Source organism: Aplidium turbinatum, chromosome 2, assembly GCF_918807975.1.
Source record: "Aplidium turbinatum chromosome 2, kaAplTurb1.1, whole genome shotgun sequence".
Classification (NCBI taxonomy): domain Eukaryota; kingdom Metazoa; phylum Chordata; class Ascidiacea; order Aplousobranchia; family Polyclinidae; genus Aplidium; species Aplidium turbinatum.
Window position 1 is genome coordinate 45,644,362 of NC_137473.1, and position 26,309 is coordinate 45,670,670.

General features: G+C 38.5%; 1 protein-coding gene across 1 annotated transcript in view; it reads right to left on the reverse strand.

Moving 5' to 3' along the window:
• LOC145764337 (uncharacterized) overlaps nt 1-26,309 on the reverse strand; it is an 82,891-nt gene that overhangs the window by 43,896 nt on the left and 12,686 nt on the right. The window contains exons 2-7 of the mRNA XM_082575954.1: nt 19,467-19,572; nt 19,142-19,218; nt 14,474-14,927; nt 5,607-6,549; nt 5,216-5,300; nt 4,031-4,236 (exon numbers count right to left, since the gene is read on the reverse strand). Of these exons, the coding sequence (XP_082432080.1) occupies nt 4,031-4,236; nt 5,216-5,300; nt 5,607-6,549; nt 14,474-14,927; nt 19,142-19,218; nt 19,467-19,572 (1,871 nt within the window). The remainder of the gene's footprint in view (nt 1-4,030; nt 4,237-5,215; nt 5,301-5,606; nt 6,550-14,473; nt 14,928-19,141; nt 19,219-19,466; nt 19,573-26,309) is intronic.

Below are 26,309 nucleotides of genomic sequence, written 5' to 3' on the forward strand. Positions count from 1 at the left end.
CCGAGATTGACAGGGTGAAGTTTCCGATTGTTGATGTCTTGTTGCCGGGGAATTATTCCATCCATTAGGTGCCGCTGAATGGAGAGCTGTACTTGACATGCGTTGCTCAAGCTCACACCCCGAGAATCGAACCAGCTCCGCTTGTTCATGAAGCTTCTTCGTTCACGAAGTCACGCGCTAATCAGCTGAGCTGTTGGGGCGAAGATAATTAGTTAGAAAGGTGAAACTTAGGCTGCGCTAGGCTGCAAAATGATACAAGATGCAATAAACTGATGATCAAGTTGAAGTCAAGGAATCCACACAGACCAAAAAGAAACAAATTTAGAGTATGCAATTAGATGGGAATGAGGTAATCAAATATAAACTTTGGAATGAAGGTCATTAGTGACTTCCCAATGGAGGTAGTTCAGGTCACCTTCAGGAGTAAAATTTTACGTTTCTCCTACCAATCTACCACAACCAAGATCAGATGGGAAACAGTAACTCCGTCTTCCATCACGTTTCAACATCTTTTGCAAAAAAAAAAACTGTAAAAGTTATCAAAGAACTTTTTAAAAACGTCAAAACTTTTCGCCATGCCAGCGATTGCACCAAGCATTTGCAGTCTCCGAAAATTAACCCAGACTTCACGTCATCCGCATTCTTTTTATTATCATCGTTTTCGTTATGGTCTATTGGTCTGATACGTATGGTTAAACACAAGAGCACACCTGAGTACGGCACGTCCATCAAAATAAGCAATGTTTGCTTCAAACGAAGTTAATTTCATTTGAATGCAGGTTGCATTATTTTTGTAAACGACTATGTTGCAAAAGTCGGATTTCCATCACTCATGCTTATCAAGCGTTTTTTTTACATGTTTGAGTGTTGCAATAGCTATTTTCAAATTTGATATGTGGGCAAGTTGGGCCAGGTAGGTAAGTTGAGCCACGTGAAAGCTTTTAACAGCGATGATGACGTCGAAGACTATACTATCAATTAGGTGGATTAGAAACTTTTTATGTTACCGAGTAAGCTGAAATGATGCGAAACACGTTTTGCTCGCTGGAAACAACAACAAAACCCAAAATCTAGACACTGAACTCCTGCTGTGAGCAAGCGTTTCGAAAACTGAGCTGTTGTATGTTTAAAGTGCAAAAGGACTTGCTTCACTGTTAAAACTATCCTATCGAAAAAAAAACATCTAATTCCCAATCCCACCGTACAAAACGCGTTACTATCCATTTATAGATCATCGCAAAGCTTCAACACGAGCAACAGTAAAACGCTCAATTCCCAAAATCGTTTCCATGAACAAAAAGCAAGAAAGCTTTGTGCGATCAGCAGCTGTACGTCGTACGATCAATATAACGTTCTGTACATCTGAATGCGTTAAAATTATGTTTTGTTGGAACATGAATCGAATTAACAGTAATTCACAAAATTGAAAACATCCGAAGTGGAAAACTGATTTGTTCCATTTCAGATCAAGCGATGCGTTTGTGCCAGCAATGAGCAACCATGGATGACATTTGCTAAAACATTTTCTCAAAAACATTGACCCGTTATGGTGGACTTGGTACACAAATGAAAAAATCAAAAACTTTAAGTGCATTTTTTGTGTGCTCTTAACATTAGCGTTTAAAACGCTCTTCAGCCAATAATCAAAAAAGTATCACTATGATTCATCACGACTTACTGCTACTTTGATGCAATATATTTTTGTGGAATTTTAATGAAGCTTTCAGAACTAAAAAAATCTTAAGCCTTCTGTTACAAACGTTAAAACGTTTGTTTTGTTTTCGTTTCGAAGTAAAAGCATCGTCTTAAAACTTGAAACGAAACCGAAACACACTAGGAAAAAAATCGCCAATTTTCTTTCAAGAGTGTTTATACACAAAAATGTTGTGAACGGTTTCGTTTTAAAATTCTTTGCCTTGGTTTCAGAGGTCGATTTCATTGTGGAATAGAAACAACAACCAGATAAGGTTTCGGTAGCTCATTTCCTTTGCTTTGCTGATGTAACCAACGAGACATATTATCAAATTCCTGACAGATGTTACTGTCACAGCATCTTAAATGGGAATTCCATTCAGCCATTTGTAACAAAATCAGTTTAATATTAAGCTACAACAGGGCGATAAGTAAAACGTGTTTCTAAATGGATGCAGCATCTAAACAACTCAAACAGACACAAATGCTTCCACAATTAACTGAGGAATTTCGCTTGATCAATCAGAGTGCTGCTTTTGAAAGATTTCTCAGTGAAACAGCATCGCATTTTCAGCGCCATCAAGAGCGTAGTAATCAAGAGCGAGCATTTTCACCGCCATCAAGTAGGCAAGGCGTATTATAACTATTATATAGTTTTTCTTATACAATTAAGCAAATTCGAAATCAATGTTGACGATTTTACATGGTTGGATGATTAATTGACAATAAGTAACAGACATATATCGCAAGTCTTGAGCATAAGGTGGATAAAGAAAATCTAGAGAGCGAACTTCACATTTACCAAAATTAAATACTAAATTATTCATTTTACACAGAACACATACTGAGCAACCAAGCTAAGCACGCATGTCAATGGCATATGTTCTCCCTTGAAATTCAAAAAACAGGAGTACATCAGAGTTTCTATCAAACATCATTCTAATCAGTGTTTCCTTCAACATGGAACGCCAGAGACCATGTAAACAACATCAAAAGATTTTTTTCACAACTTATCGGCAGTTGACACAATGTTTTTGATGTTGGAAAACATTTTTCTGGAAAAGTCTTATTCTCCTGCTGTCGTATTCCCAGTTTAATTCAGCAGACATTAAATCAACGTAAATATGGGTACACTTTTCATCAATCATCACCAGCGGATGACAAATAATCCACGTTACACTTTCAACGAGAGAGTACAAAATATATAATGAGATCCACAAACTCAGGGAGAAAGATAAATGTTGAAGGCTCGAAATCATGGCAGACCACTGGAGGTTTTTGGGAGAACAGCAATCATATTGGTGCATATGCCTGAGTCAAATTTCGATAAACAAACTCAAGAATGCCCCTTCTCAACGTCATCGTACGTCGAAACAATGCATTAAACGAGCTTACGGATTCCTCACTTAAATTCAAGTAATTTGGTGTAAATGTTAAATGTCTGCCCAACAGTATCTCAACATCAGTTTCCTGTCCTATCCAAGCTATTGAATAGGTTCCCAAATAAAATAACAATACTACTGAAAATAGACCTACACTTAATTAAATAAACACAATCTTTCTCTTCAATAGTCCCTTCATCAAGTGGCTAATGTCGCAAAATTTCCATTTGAAATGCAAACGAAGACAACTATTAATATACGCATGGTAGATCAGAACAAACAAGAACTGCACCTTCTGAATGTTAGATCGTTTTTCCTAACTGTGCACTGCCTCGACAGTTCAAAAATCAGACGCCGAAAGTAGTTTTTTAGACAGATGTCACCAACTAATCACTAAAACAAAATCTTACACAGTGAAAGTCCGACTCACACTGCCAAACAACTCAGATCTATCACAAAGTAAATTCTAAAATACAACAACAGAGTCCCAAACATGACCACAACTTTGACGAACAGCTTAGTTGCTAGGCTGGATGCTTTTCACAACAAAGCAGCATTGTGCGGCACAAGCTACATTCATGAACTCATCACTTGTGACATCGTTCGGTACACACCTTTATTCATATACCCAAGAAAAATCAAGATAATACAACCACACCTAAAAAGCAGCTGGGTAAATCCACAAGTGTTACATCGGTTGCACGTCTGGTGCTGTAGAAATAATGTAAATATAGGGAATTTTGAAACCAGATATCAAAACTTACAAAGTGATCACAGTGAATCACACATTTTTTTATGAATGAGATTGTTCTAGAAAGTATTTCCTCGTGGAATGTTAACTCAGGTGAACGAAACAAAGCCCAGACAAACACCGACCCAGCGCATTTAACGCAATAGAAAACAAAAACTACTAAAAAAGAAAACATTTAATCATAAAATATCAAGCTTTCCCCTACCTTGTCATTGCTGCCGCCAGAGTTTGGGATTTCAATCTGTTGTACGGACTTTAGAAGCTCTGCCATGTCGTCTCTTTCTTGAGTTGTTGGTGCCCGAGTGCCTTTCCTTGACTGGTCGGACGTATGGCCTGGTTGCTTGACACTGTGGCTTGATCCGGGAGGTCGAGGGAGTGTGGCGCTTACTGGGTTTGTCTTGTTCGATGTTTCTGCAGATCGATCGGTCGGTAAGTTTGACTGAGCTGCAAGGTCTTGGTTATTTTTTCTTTGACTTTGCCAGGTAAGAATTGAGATCAATGTTGCCAAACCGCAAAAGACAAAAAGGAATTTAATGTGATGAGCGTCAGGAAGCTGGAGTAAAATCCACGTAAAACAAACCATTTAAAAGTTACGTCTGGCGACGTTGAAACGTTGTAAAAAAATAACTTTTCTCAAGTGTTTACGAAACGCAAGTCGTCATCAACAGTGGGAGAAAGCATTTTTCTTCTTAGTAAAATTAATCCATGCTCAAAAGAAACTAAGTGCACTAACTTTTATTTGATGTAAGTTTAAAACAAAAAGACGTTAAATTATCAGCATACTTTAAGAGTGAGCAACACTTAAAGCGGCATTTGAATGGCATAAATTTTTCATTAAACCTAGACATGTCAGACCTGTAGCTTTAGATGCGAATCTATATTCAAAAGATATATTATTCTATAAATTACATTTCTTTTTAACGTTTTATCATTAACGTATCTGTAACAAAAAAATAAAACAGCTATATATCACCTAATACCTAAGTCACCCGGTATACAATATTTCACGCCTATGTACGGAGAAGTGTAAGAAAATGATTTAAACATGAAGGAAAACATATTGCTCTAGCCAGCGTGGCCGCAATACCTCCCAAAAATCAACATTGTGAATTAAGGAACAAGTTAAAAACAACATTCGTCACTATCGACAAGTATCAAAGGTTAAAAAGATCTTAAAAGTAATTTAAACTGATCAGCTGATTTGAATAAGTTTCAACCTACAAGCGGTACACTAATGCTAAAAACCTTGAAAATAGAAGTAGAAATATCACTGAACTTCAGGGAAATACCCAGATCCTAATTTCCAAACGTTTAAGAAAATATGCAACTCGTTAACGTTCAAGTAAAAGTTTGACAGATAAAGGTGATAATGACTTTAAGGTAAACTTACCCTGACTGTGAGGTGCCAAAGAACTTGTGGAGTATCCAAAACTATGACGCTTTGCCTTTTCCTGCTTTTGTTTTTTCAGCTGATTCTGAATAACAATTAAGAAATCATCATTTCAAAACGTTCATTTGAGTTTGACACGTTCATTTTTATGAATTGTTTAAAACAATCCTAAGGAGATGTTTTTGTATTACGTCAAACGTTTCAATCTTCTTTCGTGCACACAATAGTAAGGAAGTACCTTTCAACACAATAGTCATAAAAACTTTTCACGCTTTGCGTCAGCAAGTAGGCCACAAAGAAAGCAAACAGTTTCACTAGGAAAAGGCAACAATCATGCAAATAAGAAAAGTTTTTATTTAACCTATCCTATGTCAAAGCATATATACTTTACCCGTTGCTCTTGTAGCCAGAGAAGTCTCTTTTGAGTATTTTCAATCTCTTCTCTCATTTTTCGTTCTTCCTCCTCTTCTTCATCTTCTAATTCACTTTGTTTATCCAGATACAACTCTTCAGAAACAGGAGTGCGTTTTTCGTGCTCCACACTATCTTCGGCGACATGTGTAAGAGACATTTCCGATGAAGGAGACTCCCTTGTAGTTAATGTCACTCTGTTTCCATCAACCTTAGGATAGGATCTCACCTCTTTTGGGACTGACATGTTTAAAGAGCTCCCATCGATTCTGTTATCAACGTCACCATCGAAGGTATCCTTGGAAAGTAGTGAAATAGAGGTAGGAGTTGTGATTCCAACAGAACCTCCTGAATTGATATTATTTTCATGAATTTTTTTCTCGAGATTGTTTGCAGGTGAATATGCTTGCTTTGTGCCATGTGGATGAGGAGCTGACTCTTTAACTAAATCCGCAATAGCATTGTCTAGCATTTCATCCGCTGGAGCTGGCGTCACACTGTTCTGTGTCATTATCACGGCTGCCCGAGCAGGGATGGTACCTAACACCACGTCACGGACTGGAAGAGCGTACTCTGGACTCTTGTCTGCAAACTGCTGATCTATGTCCCTTAATGAGTAATCCGGTTGCGCAGGAGAGAATTGAGGCTCGTCGCTGCTTGGAGAGTCAAACTCCGTTGTCGAGTAGCTGGATAGACGCTCATGCAGCGTCTGTTGGATGTCGTTTGATGACACAGATCCGCTTCTCATCTCCTGATCCGAAAGACATTCATTTATTAACGCAACTGCTTCGTGGACCTGCTCTTTAGTGAGCTGATTTTTTGTGCTTGGAGACATGTCACTTAGACTGCTGCTGATTGATGATGACACCAAAGGAGAATGGTTCATGGTATGGTCAAAGCTAGAACCATTCCCAAGGCTTAACCTGAAATACAAAAAATTATCGATTGAAGTTGACCTTCAAAGTTTAAAAACTTGAGTACAACTTTGAATTTCTGTCTTTCCAAAGAACTTTTGAGAAACCCAACCTTGGTAATTCTAAACTAAAAAAAGTATGACTTTAAAAGCCAAAGAAATACTAAACACTGGATTAGACCACTTTTACCATAGCTTTGAACACTTTGTTTGGCTGTTGAGAATCTTCCTCACTGCGTAGTAGTAGTTGTACAACGAATTTGAACTGTGGTTCAATAAACTTTAACAAAACTAGTTTCTATTCAATGTCTCAGAAAACGATAAAATTGAAATTAAGACAGTTTTTGATAAGGACACAGTAAGGACAGATCAAGTCAATTTGACGCCCTTTCTTGGTGTTTTAGTGTTTTGGGGAGGTTTCGTAACTGTTTTTACTACTAGTCATTACTACTAGTCATTGCCTACATGGACAATTCTCCAAGCCAATGCCCCGATAGCTCTATTGGTGTCCGCCCTGATAGCTCAATTGGTTAGCGCGTCACTTCTGGAACGAAGAAGCTTCAAGATTAAGCGGCGCTGGTTCGACTCTCAGGGCGTGCGCTTGAGCAACGCACGTTAAGGACTGCTCTCCATTCAGCGGCATCCAATGGATGGAATAATTCCCCGGTAACAAGACTTCAACAATCGGAAACTTCACTCTGTGAATCTCGGTGACCGGGCCTGCGTCAGTGATTCAAAGCCTCTACAAGTATGCAAAACTGCCAGGATTAAGCTTTGCAAGAAGCTTTCCCAGTCCGAGGATAAAGATTCAATCAATCAATCGTACAAGTATTTACATAAAAAACTTTCAATTAGCAGTTTTCCTGTCTTTTCACCAATCCAGAAGTGGCATAATATTTACAGTAAGATGCCAGAAAAATTTTGCATATAAAGGCAAAAGGCTTTAGAATTTAGTGTAGAAATCTACAAAGAACTATGCACCTGAGCACACAAAGCTTTTAGAATAGTAAGTGCTATTATCTGCTTAGTCACTATCTGCAGATAAGCAGGGTAACAACAACCAACGGGACACATTGATTCAACGTCTTTAGATGTTAATTAAATGTTAAAAATGTTGCTTTTGTTTGGAAAGTGGCTGAACAGAAATGACTTGATCAGTGCACCATTCGCTTAGCTGGATTTCCCATGGAATATTTTTTCATTTTCGACTCCAGTCGATGTTTTCTCCACATCAAAATGAAGATTAATGTTCGTAAAGCTGCGATTGACTTCAATATTCAAATTTTACATCACATCACTGAAGTTGTTTCAATACCGCAAATGAAAATTGGTTGACTCTTCGCCTTCTCGTCGTCGTCGTCGTCGTCGTTTGAGCTTCTGGGGCCGAGGGTCTATCCTTTTACCACCCCAGATTCACGATGTTCCCGGACTACACTGGAAGGCTGCTAGAGAGCAGCCAGTCTTTAGTTTCATCATCCATGACGCGCAGACCTTCCACTCCGTTAGGTGGCTTGAAGATGGTACAGTCATTGATGATGTGGTCTGCGGTCTGTTCCTCGGCACCACATTCACAGGAGGAGGAAGAAGCCATTCCCCATTGGTGCATGGTTGAGCGGAAAAGCCCGACGCCCGTACGGAGACGGTTGAGGCGCACCCATGCCCGTCTCTGTAGTGTCAGGCCGATGGGGCGCGTGTCGGCGTCGGGGATGAATGAATGGAGTCTGGTGGTGCTTGACCTCCATTCAGAATTCCATTTATGGTCCGCCCAAGTAGCCGCAGAGATGTCTTGTTCATCAGCTTCGTTGATCAGAAGCCGAGCGGCTGGCACGAATGGGTGTCTTGATTTCAGTCGGCGGGGGTGCCCGTTTGGGAAGGCAGAGATCTTGTGGTGGAGAAGATGATTAGGCTCCAGTGTCCGTCGACCGAGGGACAGAGTGGCTTCTTCGCGACGAAGCTCAGCAGGTTGGATGCCAGCGAGAATGGGGAGATTGTCCAATGGTGTGGGACGCAGGCATCCGGTCACTGTGCGCAGGGCGCTGTTTATGGCAGTGTCGATGTTGTGGCAGTGAGCACTGCGGCACCAGACAGGTGCACAGTACTCTGCTGAAGAGTAGACAAGGGCTAAGGCCGCTATTCGCAAAGTGTCAGCCCTCGCCCCCCAGCTAGAGCCTGCCAGGCGCTTCAGTAATGCAGCGCGGGATGTCAGTTTCTTGCGCAGTGACACCAAATGGTGGCGGTATGTGAGCGATCTGTCTAGTGGCACCCCAAGATACCTTGGCTCGGGGCAGAAGGACAGAGGTTTTCCGTTGTTGTGGACATGTAGCTCACGATCAGCTTCCCGATTGTGTAAGTGGAAAGCTGCCGCCACAGTTTTGGTTTCGCTGAGTCTCAGTCGCCAGTTCTGGAGATAAGCTGAGATGGTTTGCATGTCCTGGCTCAAGGTATCTTCTAGATTTTCCCACGACTTTGTGGAGTGGAGAACCGCCAGATCGTCCGCATAAGCGTATTTTGCGGAGACCGTGGTTGGCAGGTCGTGGGTGTAGATGTTGAAAAGAAGTGGAGCCAGGACCGATCCCTGTGGGACGCCGTTTTTCAGGCGTCTCAGTCTGCTTCGCCGTGGGTTGCCGGTGGTGAGGGTGAAGCTTCGATTCCTGACAAGTTCCATGATCATATGGACCATATGTCGGTCAGGGAGTAGGCGAAGCAGCTTGTAAGTAAGGCCGCGATGCCATACAGTATCGTAGGCAGCTGTGAGATCTTCGCCTTCTGAGAAGCTGCACTTCATTCCATCGTTCACAAATCTACCTCTGTTTTCCTCTTCATTTCATAATCCATTTCATCACTACATCCAAAATATTGGGACTCATGCGGCCAACCTCCTCGTGGTGAGTCCTAGTAATTGATGTTTGTGAAGCGAACGGCAACAACCAGACACCGCAACCTCAAATGCAAGAAAAAGATCCATAATATTAAATCTTTCTTCGTCTTCTACCTCCCATGTAGCCTTTGATCATGCTAAAGGCTGTGCCGGATCCATTGATGTTACTTTCTTTTCATTGTTTCTTCCATGCAACACCCTCGTTTGTACACCACCTCCAAAATTTCTTTATTTGTACGAAATTCTTTCCACTTTGAGTCTTCCATTCTCCTTTGCAACTACATGCCGCAGGTTTCAAACCCACCAGTGTTATAGCATTTCAAATTCTCAGTTTCCATGTCCCTCAACCACGAACCATGTCAAAAACGACATACTACGGATGTGTTTAAACTTCAACATGCGAAGGAAACATTAAGAGTTGGATGCATCAACAAAACGGTGTGCTTAACTGGGTGCGAGATCCGTTGTTGGTGAATTCAACCCTAAATCCATTCCATATTAGAAGTCGTACATTGAAATCCATGCTTAGAAAATTTAATATTCCATTCTGAAATTCCCCTTTTACTCCATAGTCAATTCAAATCCATAACATGCTTCGTTGACAACAACATTCTTAGTATAGAAGTGTCTTTGAAGTTCTCTAGTAGTAAACTGATGGAGAAGATCTGCCTGACTATCTGAGCGGCTACTATGCTGCGACGATCCTTTGTCCATTACTAACTTAGTTGGTCTGTCTGCACTGTCTAAGTACCAAAGGATACGAGACTGAAGATGTGAGGGCTACGGCCTCTCATGAAATCGATTTCTAATAAAGTATTGAGACTGTTGTCCGATCCTTTGGTACTTAGACAGTGCAGATAGACCAACTAGGATAGAAGTGTTTACACTTTAATGTTTGCTTTCATAGATTACGTGTAATCAACCATTGGAAAGCATTCTTTGTGTAAAACTCCTGTACGGCTGCTAAAAAAGTTTTGAATTTCAAACAAACGCTATCCTCTTTGCTAGTATTCTGTAAAACTGCCACAAGATTGATACGAGTTATCAACAAGTTGTAAATCATCTTTCTTGTGCTGATGAAATTTTGTGTCCAAGTAACAAGGTGCCTTGGTTGGGTCTGTCAACATTATTCTTTACTTTCTGTTACATAACCAGGCTTTCTATTCTTGCAATACAAACTAATTTTGAAAAAAAAGCTCACTTTCTTTCAGGCCTGCCTCACCCTGCTGATTTTGCTGTTATGTAAGACATTGCCAGCAAATGTGAACGCTTGTGTTCGTCCACTAAATCTGTCCACACCACTTTCTAAACAACCAATAACTGTGCTGATAGAGCAGATCGGCCATGAGAAGCAACCCAAATGCCTTCTGGCAACTTACGTATCATTTAACGTCAACGGTTGCGCTTTTTACGTAGAATTAACGTACTAAGATTTCGGATTTATGAGGCTCTTACTGCAACACATGTATCGATTTGTAAATTGACCCTGGCTTTGCAAATAAAGCAGCTGAGATTAATTTTGTTTTTAAGCTGGAAAGGTAATCGTCATTGAACCATGATGTGATTGCGAATGACAGAAAGTGGACTTTCTACTGTACCCACAACCTAGACAGCAAACCAACCGTTTTTTTACACTGATTTAACGTCTGCAGACGTTGTGAGCAAAATGTTCAGGCGTAAAATATAAAAAAATTTCATTAATTCAACATCTTCAAACGTTTGCACTCTTTATAATCAGTGTAAAGCTGTGGAGTTCGCTGATGAAACACAGAAAACTAAATCTTCGTTGATATGATCTAGTGTTCCAGCTAATCTCCAAAATTTGATCGGAAAATGACTTCCTCGTCATCAGCTTAAAATTAAAATCGCTTCCTTTCCCATCCACGCAACTCATCTCAAGCAAAAAAAAATTGATCAAAACTCAAGTCGCAATTGTCATTAACTGTCAAGGTGTGAAAATCATCACAAAGTGACAGCTGTCGCATTAAAAGCCATGGCCAGAAATGTGACAAGCCATTCATCATGAATAGGTGTGAAATCAGCTCAGCCGCTAACATAAAAATAATGAGTGATAAAATATCTTCTTTTACACAATATGTGCCATTGTTGACTGTAGTGATTTTAGCATGAATTTATATGACGAAGCCGTAACGTGTTGATGATGATTGACTGACAGAAATCGATTTTAAGTTTTTTTAAATGAAAATTGTCGAAAAGTGAAAAAAATTATGACAAAAAGTTGGGTTTGTATGGTTTGTGCAATCGGTGGTCCAAAACGCTCACCTTTCGATATTTTCTAAAACAAGCTTTCTCTACTCCCTCTATCTTCTAACAAACCCTTCTTTGTTAGTGTGGACGTGTGGTAACAGACAAAGGAATTAACAGCCTAACATAACATGCTCAGGCTTGATTAGCAATTTTCATTCAAAAAAAAGAAATGTGACGTCATTTTGAAATAGTATTGGTCGTCGTCGTCGTGTGAGCTTCTGAGGTCGAGGTTCTATTCTTTTACTACCTCAGATTCACAATGTTCCCGGACTAAGCTGGAAGGCTTCTAGGATAATATTTATTGAACTTTGAAGAGAGAACGTCTGAACAGAGAAACTTGGCGCTTCATTGCCTCCGACCTTGACGAGAGGAAGGAACTTAATGATGATGATTTATTTATTTCCAAATTTCCTCCACACAATCTCTTCCAACCAGGTCCTTTCCACAAGGATAATCGGGTTTCTGTACACCATGTATAACACTAAACTACACAGACAACGTACTCAGATTAATACCCGAAGTAAAAGTTTCTTAAAAATGATGGCAATACTAGAAAATGCAGTCGCATGGCACAGAAAATGCAGTCGGTAAAATGATAACCTTAAATCTCGACAACTGCAATATCTATCCACTCAAAATTGTTTTAAATTTGTCTAGCTGCACTGCTGTACCTGTACTATAAACTATATAGCAATTATCACTAATCTTCTTTAAATCAGTTTCAATAATGGACATTACAGTTGATGAGAATTGTGAATAGTCTACATTTCCTGACTGTTTGTGGGTTGCTTTGTGTTTACGGTTGAAAGAAATCCGAGAATATTCCTATGTGACGGTTTTTAACGTTGAATCGACGTGTAAGTAAAGCAGTATCTTGTTTCTCAAAGGAAAGAAGAAACTAGAGTTTAATTGACTGATAGTTTGAAATAATTGTTGACCACTCGACCAAATCAGCGGGAACAGTTTGGTAATCAAATCTTCGACAACCATGCTCTACGATGAAATTCTAATTTTTACGTCGATTCAACAATAGAAAACATTAAAGCGACTCGAAATAATGGGAACTGGTAAATTGTAAACTGAAGACCAAATACCACATTCGCGTTTCGTATCAACATTATGGGACAACACAAAGCAAAATCTAAAACAGGTGCAGCTAAAATGACCTGTGTATATCTCTCGTCTCCTTTCCTGCTAAGACTGACTGGTGGGTTGCAAGTACTTTTCGATCTTAATTTCCATATTGTACTATTCTAAAATTACTTCATTCACAAATAATACTTTGTGAATAAAGTATGAATAGGGAAAGCACCTCACTATACGTCTGAAACCAAACTATTGTTACTCAGGTCGTGGGCTAAATCAAGACTGAATATCTGATACCTTGTTATTAATAGACTTTTACGAAACAGAACTTTTTGATCAAAACGAAACTGAAATCTTCACAAAGGATTATTATCGTACAGAAACATTTCGTGAAACTTTTGGTTTTTCCAGCTCTAGGCATAAACGAAGAAAAAAAGTAGAAATTTCACATACGATTCGATACTTTGCGTTTTCATTATTGACAATACACTCTTGTGGTGTAAACAGTTAAAACTTTCGCTATAATGAGGAAGAATTTGATTCACGTTACTTTCCGGAATATCAAGATTGAAAAAAAACCTTATTATCCTTTTTAAGAAACTCTGTGTAACAAGCTATGCTTGTGATTGCGATAACTGTAAGCCTAAGCACTTAAACCTAGGCTTCTTAATCCTTGAGCACAAACTTTCAGTGATATTTTTGTGTTAAACCAGTAGCTTTGCTAAAGCTTTCACTATATCACATATTCTTCGCTAAAGTGGTCAAAAGGATATCACTTCACATTTTTAAAAGCGCAAGAAAGCAGTAAAGGATGCTTTTTGTTGATTTGAGGAAAAATAACGTTGTATTTGGCATTAAAATGTCGTCTAACTTGCAAAAAAAGTCAAGCGAAAAGAACTGATTTCACACCTGATTGGGTCGAGGATTGTGCCATATTCGTTACATAACATGCTGTACTGTCGAACGTTTTGATGACATTTCTGATCGTTGAACAAACGTAAAAACAACTCTCAAGTTAAAGGAAAAGATCTGAGATAGTATCTGGCTTTTCTGTGCTACTTTTAAGTAATCCATTGATTTGACCTTCGCCTTTCAAAAGTGTGTGTCGCTTCATTGCCACTCGTTGAAGACCAAACCAAGTCAAAGTGAGAGCACATGATAAATGACAAAAATGCTAAATTAGAATTTCTTGATTTCCCAAGCGGATGTGCATTTGCAAATGGTGAAGGTCGAAGAAGAAAAATATTTCTCTTCTGTAAAAATGCAAAAATTGTATAAAAAAGAAAAAAGATCGAAGAAAATTAATTCGCCGCTCTACTGATTTCTCATTAAAGATGAATATGGCTTAACAACGCCATCTAGTGAAAACATTGTCAAAACAGTATTATGACAGTGAGTCAAATCCAATGCAGAGCTCGATTAAAATAATTCGGGTACGTGCATTGCATCAAAACGTTAACAAATAGGATTTATTTCGCATCCTACAACAGTTTTTGAAGTCTAAGAAATGCAATCTTTCCATCGCAATCCAGATTTGAATAAAAATAACACGCTTTGGGTAATTTTCTGTCATTTTGCTTCCTTCCACGCAAGATTGGATTTACGTTTGTTTGACAAAATAGTTTTACACCTTAAGCTAACGAACAAGTAAAAATACCTGAGGCAGTACCAATTACAAAATAACTAATTAATAAACATATACCTCGCATCATTATCCCACTCTTTTGTAGATTTCAAGTAACTTTTATGGGAGTTGGAAGAAGATGAAGATGTGGAGCTCCTCTTGCCGCTTCCAGCACTTCCATATGTCATTCTTATTTCTTGAGGAGCTGCAACACTCAGAGAGGTCACTACCTGCCCGTCGTGACTACTGGTCTCAACAGCGGAAGTGTGGAAATGTTGAGGCTCTACATCAGCAGTTGTAAACACAGTTTGGCTTGTGGCGCTTGCTTCGGTCATCGTGATAGTCTGATAACCGCTTTCTTCTGGCGGGACAAATTGTGGAACCGTCGGGCCGTTTACAACGTCACGTAGCAAGTCCACTTCGCTCAAACCCGATGACGTCATTGGTGGAGCGTCAGTCGCCGTCTTGACGACCTGGAACTGACCTTCGTTGGCGGTGTATGATTGGTTGACCTCGTGAGCCGAGCGTGTTTCTGTTCAAAACAATGAAAGACGTAAAAGCTTTCAAAAAGCATTCATCCGTGACGCTTAGGCCACCAAGCGTTGCTTCGCTAGTTGGGTACAGTTTCTCAGCTAGCAAATCAGTCCTTTTTGCATTGAATCGATATTTGCTTGGATGTTGTAACTGGTGGAAACTTGTAAGCATTCTTTACAAATGAGTTCAATATTTCAAGATGACAGTCATGACCTAAAATACAAAGTTTCACTACGTTGTATTTCTACAGTTTAGACGTTTTACTGTGGGCAGTCTTCACTCGCGTCAATCGAGATACCGTACCAAAAAAAAAATTAAAATAAAAAATTAATCCTGAAATTACACTAGTTAGTTTAATGCATTATTGCGAGTGTATGGAATAGAGTAGCTTTTACCAATGTTCATTAAAACATATAACTTTTGATCGAGATCTGCTAAGGTAGGTGTTATGTAGACGAGTTGAAAAATGATCCTTTCACATACCAAAGGAAATACCTTTTATCGTTTTCTGAGTGTTCAGTCAAGTGCAGATCAATACTTTGCTGTAATATTATCATCGATTGTATGAGCAAACTTTTCCATACATTGACTGAAACTACACTATGCGTCTAATCAAAGCTGAATTTACAATTTTTGAAAGAATTATTTTGAAGGATCAATGGTCGAAAAGGCTGACTCAGTATACATCGCAGTGCTTTCCGCTTCTAGCAAGGGCGGGAGCATTTGATCGAAGTTCGAAACGCTAACGGTTTGACGTCAACTAGAACAGTGGTTCTCAACTCGTTTTTAAGGCGACCCACTTTTAAAAAAAATTCAGATCGGCAAAATCTTGCGACCCAAGTACATTGTCGTAATATTTTAAAAGCCATACAAGATTGTGTAATGTGTTGCAAACAAACAGCACTACAAAAGCAGTAACTTTTTCCAAAAATAATATGTTTATCAAATCACTAATGAGATAACTGTGCTGGCTTGCTGTCAGTGAGTTTTTGAAATCGAGGCGTTATTTTGCTTAGGCATAGCCGCATGTCGGTTTTAACTTCCAGCCGGTTTCGCTGTTCAGTTTTCAATACACACATGGCGCTAAATCCAATCTTATAAAGCCAAGTTGTTGCAAATGGAATCTGTTTTTGAATCCCAAATTGTGAAACTGTGGGATACACTTTGTACATGGAAGCCCAAAAGTGGATGTTTGCAGAATCTTTGGGGTATTTGTCTTTGAAGGACGCAAAAGAAATACGGTTTGCTACTTCTGTCGTTATGTCCATAAACTGTTCTGCAACATGGATGGAAAATTGAGGCAGATCTTTTCCAACAAATGGATCAATTATCCAATCATTTTGGTTAGTGTTAGAGGTTCTCCATAGTAGTGCACAAACTTTTTGGCAAACTGTTCCAGGTGTCTAATTATATCGTTTGCTTAATATCAACTTCATTGCCACAGATATATTGCGTTAGCTGAGGAAATATATCGTACTCATCTCTGATGACATAACTTTTTCAGAATATGAGTTTTTTGTGTTAAGCAGAAACTTTTGCGTCGCGATCAATCACCGTAAAACCGTTGCCTTGCATATATAAATTTAGAGAATTCAGAGAGTCAAATACTTCGGCAAGGTAAGCAACTTTTGCCTTGAAATCTTCTTGCAAAAACTTCTCGGCTAATCTCACACAGTTCTGTTGCCTCAGGAAAATAGCAATCTCCTCTCGCAAATTACAAACTCGCTTCAGGACACGACCTCGTGACAACTATCGCACTTCTGTGTGCAACAGCAATGCTTGATAACAATCAGAATCCACAAAGACGAAAACAAATGCCGATTTAGTGGACTTGTTTTGATGAAGTTTACAAACTTCACATCATTCAACACTTCGTGCAGCTCTTGAGACAGATTTTTTGCAGCAAAGGCCTCTCTGTGGAGAAAGCAATAAGTCCGTACAGCACTTGGGGCTTTGTCTTTGATGCGTTTTACCACACCAGACTATGCGTAGTCCAAAGTGTGGAAAACTTTGTCATAGTTTGTCCGACATAGCGTTCGTGACATATAGTGCACGTTACAATAGCCTATATATCTCGTGACTTTGTCAAGTTAATTTATGTTTGAAACTGAAATTTTTGTTGGGTTTACATTTAATAATAATAATAACAATAATAAAAGCGAAAATTGTTAAAACTTCTTGCACTACGATCATGCTACAAAGCTTTCCGATGTCTCGACACAAAACGCTTCATGACCTGTGTTTATATTTTCCAGTTTTGTGATCGATCTCTTCACGTTTTAAATTTTTTTTTATTGTTATTTTTTTCGCCCAAGATACAATATGCCTGAAAAACAAGAGACCCAATAAATGATCAGGGGACCCAACTTTGGGTCGCGACCCATGAGTTGGGAACCACTGAACTAGAACATGCAGTAGTGTTGTGGTAGGACTCTTAATAATGAATAACGATTAATTTCATTTTTTTTCGCTCTAAAATTCTAAATGTTTGATCACCGGTTATGAGTTAGAGGGAAAGTCAGATACGTTTTAAAAGACGCAAATTCCAATCAAAATTAATTTAAGACCTTGCGTTCGAGAACGAGGTTGTTTGTGATAAGACAATGTTCATTAAAGAAACGTCAGCAAGGTAGCCTAACTAAGAGATTAGAACTAGAGCACAAGGCTCGGAAAGTTATCGGTTCGATACCAGTCGTGTACACGCGACTTAGAGCACTTGAAGATCATATTTGAAATCATATTCAGAGGCGGGTCTAAGCACTGAACAAATGTCTTGAAAGCCTCGAATATCTACTGTGGCGTTATAATCTCGCGTTATATAGGCAATTGGGCGCTTGCGGCTCTTCTGCGTGTTCCTAATTACTGTATTTATAATAAATTGGGTTTCTTTTAGCAGCGTGGTCGTTGCTTATTTCACAAATGTAGACCAAACGACCTGTTTTAGCCTGATGCTGCGAGTTCGCTGTGGTCTACTGGCCATTGCACATGACTAGAATATTGTGTTGCAAAAGCTAGGAACAAACCGCTACTACCCAGTTTACCGTACTTTTGCTTATCTGTCGGTGTGTTCCTCGCCATTCGGTGTGTTCCTCGATGTTTTCCTGGTTTTGTTTTCGACTTTGTTGATGTTGCGCTGCTCAGCAGTATCGATCAATGCGCTAGTTCAGATAAATTTAAGCTCTACTGTAACTGTTGTATGATTGTTTGTTAGATGTAACTTAATTTTATCATCGCTATTCCTGAAGATATCCTTATGTGTTAAAAAGGTTCGATTTAAATGCTTGTTGATGTATTTTTTTGCATGTATAAATTATATTAATGTTTGTCTATTACTATATGCAGTATAGCGCTGTATCCATCGCAGAATACGTTGCTCATCGGCGCTTTATAAATCAGAGAGCGTCAATGTAGCCTTAGAAGCGCAACTGAGTACATTATTACCCGAATCCATTCCGTTGCTCAGTGCCAAGAAGGAATTCGATTCAGTACCATTTTTAAAAAGTCTTTGGTGTGACCCGACAAGATATCGAACCCATGCCTTCCGATTCAGAGGCCGACAGACTAACCACTAAGCCACCGATCCGGTGTTTAAAATAAATATATCGAACGCAGTGACATTACTTGGCTTTCTGCTGGTGGTGCAAAAAGATACTCTAGTCATGCTTTAACAAAAACAACATGCTCGATATTCCTGAGAATTACTGCAGCTGTTACAACTTCTAACGTAATGTAGTGAACAGGATTTAAAACTTACAAAACCTGAAGCTGTCAAGCAATTTGTTTGTTATTGGCGGATAAGAAAAACACTACAGTCCATCACTCACGTTTCAAAATTATTGACCAAAGTATGAAACCAAATTTGCAAGATTGAAGCCACAATATGGCAAGTCATTCAATTTGCCGTTTTTGGTAAATTATCTTGAAAAAAGTTTCCAAACAAAAGGGAAAAGGTCACACATTCTCTCAGAAATGGATTTTTGATTTCTAGCCTTAAAATATTTTCCAATCTGCTTCCGGTGTGCACCAGAAGGTGCCGATTTCGTTTCGTGTCCATCTCCGAGCATGTCATTAAGTATGTTGTTGAGCTACAGCTCGTGCTCTCCTGAGCGCTGAACGAAAACATTTAGAACGTCGATCGGACACTTGTATCACTCGGGCACGCAGCCGACTGCTCTGAAAAATAAAACTAGTTCCAGATGATTTTGCGAGTACCTTTTATAGTGGAAGTGGCTGCAGACTCCTTGTACGGATTTGCTGCACAGCTCAACTCGTCGGCCGAATGATACCCTCTGCATGAGCAAAAGATAATTATTCACCAGCTGAGATCAACTATTGTTGGATTACAATTACATTCTCAAAATACTGAAAAGTTCTTGAGTGTTCATCAGGAATATTATCGTTTCTAGCTGTAGTTCCAAAGTTCATCTTAATCGGATATCTTTGAAAAATTTCAGATACATTCAGAAACATCCATAAAAAAATAAAAAACGCAAAAAGTGCACGATTTGATGTTTAGCCAATTTATGTTTGAACTGACCTATTGTCACAAAGTGAGGATTGAGTTGATTCTTTTCCGGAACGCTTTTTCTTCTTTACCTGCGCGTATGGACTGCCATCTAGTGGCCCAGGTGATCGAAAAATTTCTGCAAAAATGCGGAAGTGAATTATGACGTAACTGAAAGTAATCAGTTGTATAAATAATTGATGGCAACGTTGCCTTTGTAGGGTCTGTGGCTGTCAAACCCGACCATTGTGGTTTTCAATGTGTTTTACTTTTGTTTGGTCTAACGTCTGTTTACATCAAAATGACGATCTAAAGATAATAATCGAAAAACTTGAGTTAAAATGAATTTGAATTCGAAGTTGTGCTCATACCTTGGTGCACAATGGCAAACGTATGCTCACGTATAAAAATCTTAAAGAAAAAGCTAATTAACTTTGACGAACCACCACATATAATACCTGTATCGTTAGATACATGATTTGTTTTAGCTTTGTGAAATCTTTAACCCTTTTTTCTCAAAAACTGTATTTTGAAAATTAAATGGATTGATTCCAGAAACAAATTAAAAGAAGTAGTGTTAAGAATCGAGGTAAGCAAACTTTTAAAAAGTATGACCGTGCATTGACCTCCGTCCCTCACTTGACCCTTGAACACAAAGAAATAAAATTACCCATCCTAATACATTGTAAATCAGTTGTAAAGTTAATACTTTTTGACATTAATAAAACAAGCCATAAACAGCAACCACATAACACGGTGCTGGCACAGAGTAGTGAAAGTTAAGAGACAAGGAAATTAGCAACTATTGATTTGTGCTTTTACGTCAGAAACGTAAAAAAATGCGTTTAACTGATCCCGTGACACCACAACTTCCCAATCAATCGATTAGAAGATACCATCCATTCACTGTGAGAGATGGCGGCCATTGTTTGCCATAAAAGTATATAATTTTCTCCTTATCCTCCTACCAATGTTCTGTTATTTGTTACTCTGTATGCTCGTGTGTTTAGGGCTGTAAAAAGTTTAACTTAAGCCTCGAACCAATGCCATTCCCTGGCCCCGGAAACGAGATACAGCTGAAAGTAATGAAAAAAGGAAGACTCCTCTTAAAAAACACGACCTAAAGAGGGATATATCATCATCGAGGAAAGAGGTGGTTTTCCTTCAAAACTTAGCTTTTCCAAAGCAAGATGGACGTGATGTGAATGCACTACCTACAGCAAGAGTCGTCAACCTTTTCTATGTGAGGCACTTTGGCACTATGGAAAGCTATGTCTGGCTGCACTAAAATTTGGTTGACTTTCAGACCGCTTATTTACCGCACTCATAACAAGAGGAGCGATTTCGCCACAACATTCATTGCCAGGCAAGAATGGTGTCTCTTCGGTTCACAAATTACATCCTGCAATTAACAGTTTCACAATAGTGACCTGCAAACACGCCAACAAAGTTAGGCTCCTACAACAAGGGAAAAGAATCTAGGAAGAATGAAACAAAAGCTTACCGAAAGAACATTGTTTTCGTCTATGTTTTTCAATTGCCCAGAAGTATATTTCCACTTTATACAAGCTTAAACCAACCATGTGAAAGAGTGTGGCTGGATATCGCATTTAAACAACTTTAAGCAACGCCCACATAGAAACAGGTGCTCAGATTGGTGGTCAGATTGTACGGAATCTTATATTAAGTGAAAAATTATGCTTTTCGGAAAGTATTTTCATCCCTTCATGCTGTTTAACCATCTTAGAAAACAATATTTGATTATACTTCAAGACTGATGCTTTCTGTGTCGGGCCGTACTGCAATAAAACATAGAAGACATTTTTTCATTTCCCCGGAACCCTTGAAATGGGTCCAAAAGTATCCTCCTGGATCCCCTTGTCAACGATATTGTCTGTGTTTTTATCCAGGGTTTTATGTGTGAGCTAATTTTATTGATTTGGTCTTCTTTAAGCTGTACTTATTCAACAATTATGTAATGCATTGTTGTATTTAGATATTTCTTAAGACATACAACGTCTCAAGATCTTTTAACGCCGTTGAATGGCGTAAATCGATAATTTTACCCTAAATTTGATTCTTAATTGAAAAGCCAATAATTTCTATTGAGCTTAACAATGTAAAACATTACTAAAAAGAATACAACGTGTTCTGGGATATGAACGTAACTCAATACAGTAAAACTGAATGCTTCCACCCATTGCGCTTCCATGTAGTAACATTTCCAGTTATCAACCAGTGGTTTCAACGATTTCAAGTACAAAATGCAACCACAAAGCTGGACATTCAAAAAAAAGTGTTTGAACCTCAATATGCAAAGGCTGTGTACTGTAGTCTTTGTATATTTTTATGTCGTTTTGATGTACAGCGATGCTAAACTTTCAATGTGAAACTACATTTGGTTTTTAAAAAAGGATGGCGACGTCACAAGGTGAAGTTGCGATTTTGACAGTAATTAAATGTGAACAACGCTTTCTCAATACATCGTGGAAACGTTAAATTGCGTTACCAGACATGGATGCCCAGCTTTTAAGCATGTCTATAAATGTAGGCTACTTCAAATTTCACAGAAAACAGCAGAAATCTGAGGAAATACCATGATAGCCTACAACGGGAAAAAAACACCACGTGCAGCGTGTAAACACCTAACAGTTTAAAAATTAAAATACTGCGCTATGAGATTTCATGAGCTGAAAATTCTTGACAGAGTATTTACGACAGTTTAACTTCACCATCACCAAATAGCGCAGTGGTTTTGTGCTCAGTATGTTTCTAGATTACGTGATACTATGCACATGTTTTACCTCCTTCATAAAATTAGCTGTGATGACTGACGAAGATTCACCAACATAGCATCATGAAATACAAATAAAGTGAAAAATTAAATTTTTATCTGGTGTGTTTTTATCTACAGTAAATATTAGGCATAAGTGAATTTTGGAATGCATCTCCATAACAGGGAAATGTTTTATAGAAAATCGACAACACATCTGCTAATCATACGTTACATCATTTAACCTTCATTAAGTGGATTTATGAATAATTCACAATAAAAACAGAACTTTCGGAACATGACATGTGGCTGCACAAAATACGAGGTTTCCTATCCAGGACAGACGAGAACGTCATGCAGCATCTTGGAAACAAGTTCAAGCAAGGGACAGTCACACTGATTAAACGAGTTACCTCAAACAAGGCAAGATAAAGTCTTCAAGAAAAGTGCTTCCCAATTTTAGAAAAACGTTTGTTTCGTCGTATATAAATCGAAATTTGCATAAGGTGTTAACTTTATTTGTCACATGTATCATAATGCCCCATAGATACAAAGTGTTTCCTCAAATTTTTTTAGATTTCTGGATTGAAATAAGACAGCACAGCAGCTCATGTCATGGGTGAAGCAAAAGCTTCTGTACGGCTTTGAGTTTTTACACGAGAAATTGCTACAGAGCCTGCAATGAAATAAATTGACGAGTGAGCACCCCTGGTCAAGTTTAAAGCTAGTTCATTACCGCAATGAACACACAATAGGTGGTCACTGTCTCCTGCGGCTTGGTGACAGTGGGTGTCCTAAGTTTACGAAGTCACACATGCTTTTAAACGTTAATCTACGTAACGCGCATGCAGTGCAATTAGGGTTGGTAATGTAATTGTTGCTGCTGCACAAAATTGATACCTCTGCTGAGAATCTTAAAAGCATATCAGAGCCAACTACTGTAGGCTATGAAGCTTAAATCGTTTGAGTTATCGAGTACTGTGAACAGTCTTCAACATAAATACAGCGCAATTTTGATTTGATGTGCTTTGTGTTGGCTGCCTGCAGGCCTGGATTAACCATTGTGCTAGGGTGTGCTAAAGCACAGGGGCCCCGCAGACAGAGGGCCCCACTTTTCCTAAAAATGAAATAAATAAAATAAAATAACAAATTTTTCCTGAAAAACATTTTCAAGAAAAGAAATTAAGAAAAGTGGGGCCCCTCTGTCTAAAAAAAGTAACACATTTATCAATATATCTCCCCCTTCAATGCAACTGCAGACTTGCTAGAAACTTCTGCTGCAAGAGATAAATTTAGGATAAAACCATTTATTCCAGTGATTGATGCTCTTCGCTCTCATTTAAGCAGAAGAGCTACTGTGTACAAAAGAGTTGCTAAGAATTTCTCGTTTTTAATTGGTCTTCATGCATCAAAGGAATAGATTTTACAGAGTGTTATGAATATAGCGAAAGAGTTTCCTAATGATGTTGATCTCTGTCTTGTTGATGAACTTTTGAATTTCTACCTGTATCTTAAAAAGGCTTATGGAAATAAAGCAAGTTTTAGTCATGAAAACATGTGCCAGATAATAAAGAATGACAAAATTGCAGCTGCTTTCCCTAATGTAGAAACAATTCTTAGATTGTTTCTTTGTATGATGGTCACTAACTGTTCTGGAGAAAGATCATTCTCTAAGCTGAAAAGAATCAAAAACGTACTTCGGTCTACAATGACACAAGAGCGGTTGGCTAATCTGAGCCTTCTCAGCATAGAGTGTGATAAACTGCGACTTCTCAATTCAGAAAAAAGTCGTTCGACTGAATTTTATGTTAGTTTTCTAAATTCTATTGGTAGTTAGTAGTGAATGAAAGAGCAGTTTAGAATAGAAATTCAGAATAACCTTTCATTGCAATTTGCAGTGTAGTGTGCAGTACTAACAGTGGTCCCTTGCTACAATGTTTTCCCTTGCACGGTTTCGTTGATTTAATGTGTGTGATTTGCATCCATTATAACGTAAACATTGTTGATTTAATTGCACATGCTTATTTAATCATCGATCACGTGCTATTTCAAAGTCATCTAACTTAGCCTACCTAAGCAAGGCTCAGTTTCCTCTGCAAGCAAAACCAGCTTACTTCCATTACGCTCCACGTAAGCTGGTAAGGGCCCCCATAAAATTCATTAGCACAGGGGCCCCATTTGACCTTAATCCGGGCCTGGCTGCCTGTGGTCTGCCCGGACGAGTGACTGTAGAGAACATTCAACAGAATGCTGATAGTTGATGCTCCCACCAAGCGCATGTGCTTAGATCTTGGTGAAGCATTTGACAACTGATGAAGTTAATATCAATAATGGATCATCGACAACTTTACTAAATCATAATTTGCAACTTGCTGTCAGATTATTTTGTTTTTTATGCAACAACAATAATCTGCAGATTAGAATCTCCGATTACCAATCTACCGATGCACAAACTAATCAGATGAACAGCGTAATCAGCCGCTTAAAATTGGCTGGTAATGCATTCAACCCTAAATTTGAAGCTGATTTAGTTTGTTCTTTTGCACTGACGTCTACTCAGCGATAGAGGAAACCGCTTAAACGTTCAATTTAATTCAAATTTTTATTTTAAATTAAAAACTTTGAATATCCTGGTGGATGTAGTACATATAGCTTAACATTCAAATCACCGCTCGTAATTTTTTCTTGTCGAGATATGTTTTCTAAGCAATTATTTACTTACCAGAATCACTTAATGATGACTGGCGCAAATCGCTCATTTATGCTTCTAAGCAGTGAGATAAAACATAGCAAAATACAAGTTACACCACGCTTTTCCTACAGTACAAAAAATGAAAAAGAAACAATCACCAACTAGATAAATGAAATTAAATTTCTGAGTAAATAATAAAACAAGCAAATTTTCCAGCGGTTTAATTCCGACTCATCTTACTGCTGAAGACTGTAAACTGCAATCTTCATGACTGACTACAGTGCCTAAATCGGTTAATCAGTGCTGAGCTTTGAGGCAGATGACTAGCAACTGACTTGCTGTTACCAAACTATTTTTAACATGCTGTTAAAAAACTATTTTCATGTTTACAAATGCACTTAACTTATGTTCTTTTTATGAAAAATGTTCTTGGCGATCAAAACTTTGCATATGTTGGTGCCTAAAACAGCTCAGCATAAAAAATTTTAAACGTTAAATGAAGCTGCCAAACAGACAACTATAAAAACAATCATAGATCCAAAGGCATATCGGTTGAAGTCACTTTGGATGTGATGTTTGCATGTTAAGAAAAATATGCTCGGTTTTGTTAATTTATCACAACCCGACGCAATAGCAACGTAACAACACCACAATTCCACATCTGGACTGGCAAGTTGAAGCCAAAAGCTACAGATCAATACATGGGGCACTTAGGTTATCCAAACCATAACTAATCATCAAAGTATTTCAAGAGGCGTTCACCGTTCAAGATAAAAAATATACAATAATGGCTAGTTTATCTGACGTTGGGTGATATTTACTAAATGTAGGTAGAACATTATGTGTGGTGTGTACATTTATTATGTAGTGGTCAGTACACTTATTATTCAGCTGAATATCTCTTTCTGAGACAAAAGCTCCATGCTGTTAGCAACTACACTAGTTGTAGACTGTGTTTGAGCCATTTACTCATACAGCAAATACTAGCTCAGTACAATTCTCAAAACAAACGATGGATCACTACGGTAAAACAAACAAACTGTGTCAATCACATGAAAAAAAGTTGAAATATTATTGGGATAACAAAATCAAGTAAACCTTCAATCAAATATAGCCTGCAGACTTGTGGGTTGGAGCTGCAACCGTTAAACTTTTATAAACCATGACCACGTGATGGTTTTAATGCTTTTTTTAACAGTGTTAGATGTTGTAGTATTTGCAATAATATGCTGGAAGCACTGCTTGTTGCAATCAGCGCGAGGAATGTCCGATTCTCCAGAAGCTACATTCTTGCGCTGACTGCAACGTGTTTATGTTAAGTTTAATCGGTTCGACTTATGCACTGGTAGAGAGCACACGTGTAATTCTTTTCCCTCAGTTTTCGCAAATAAAAGGTATCAAACATGGCGCT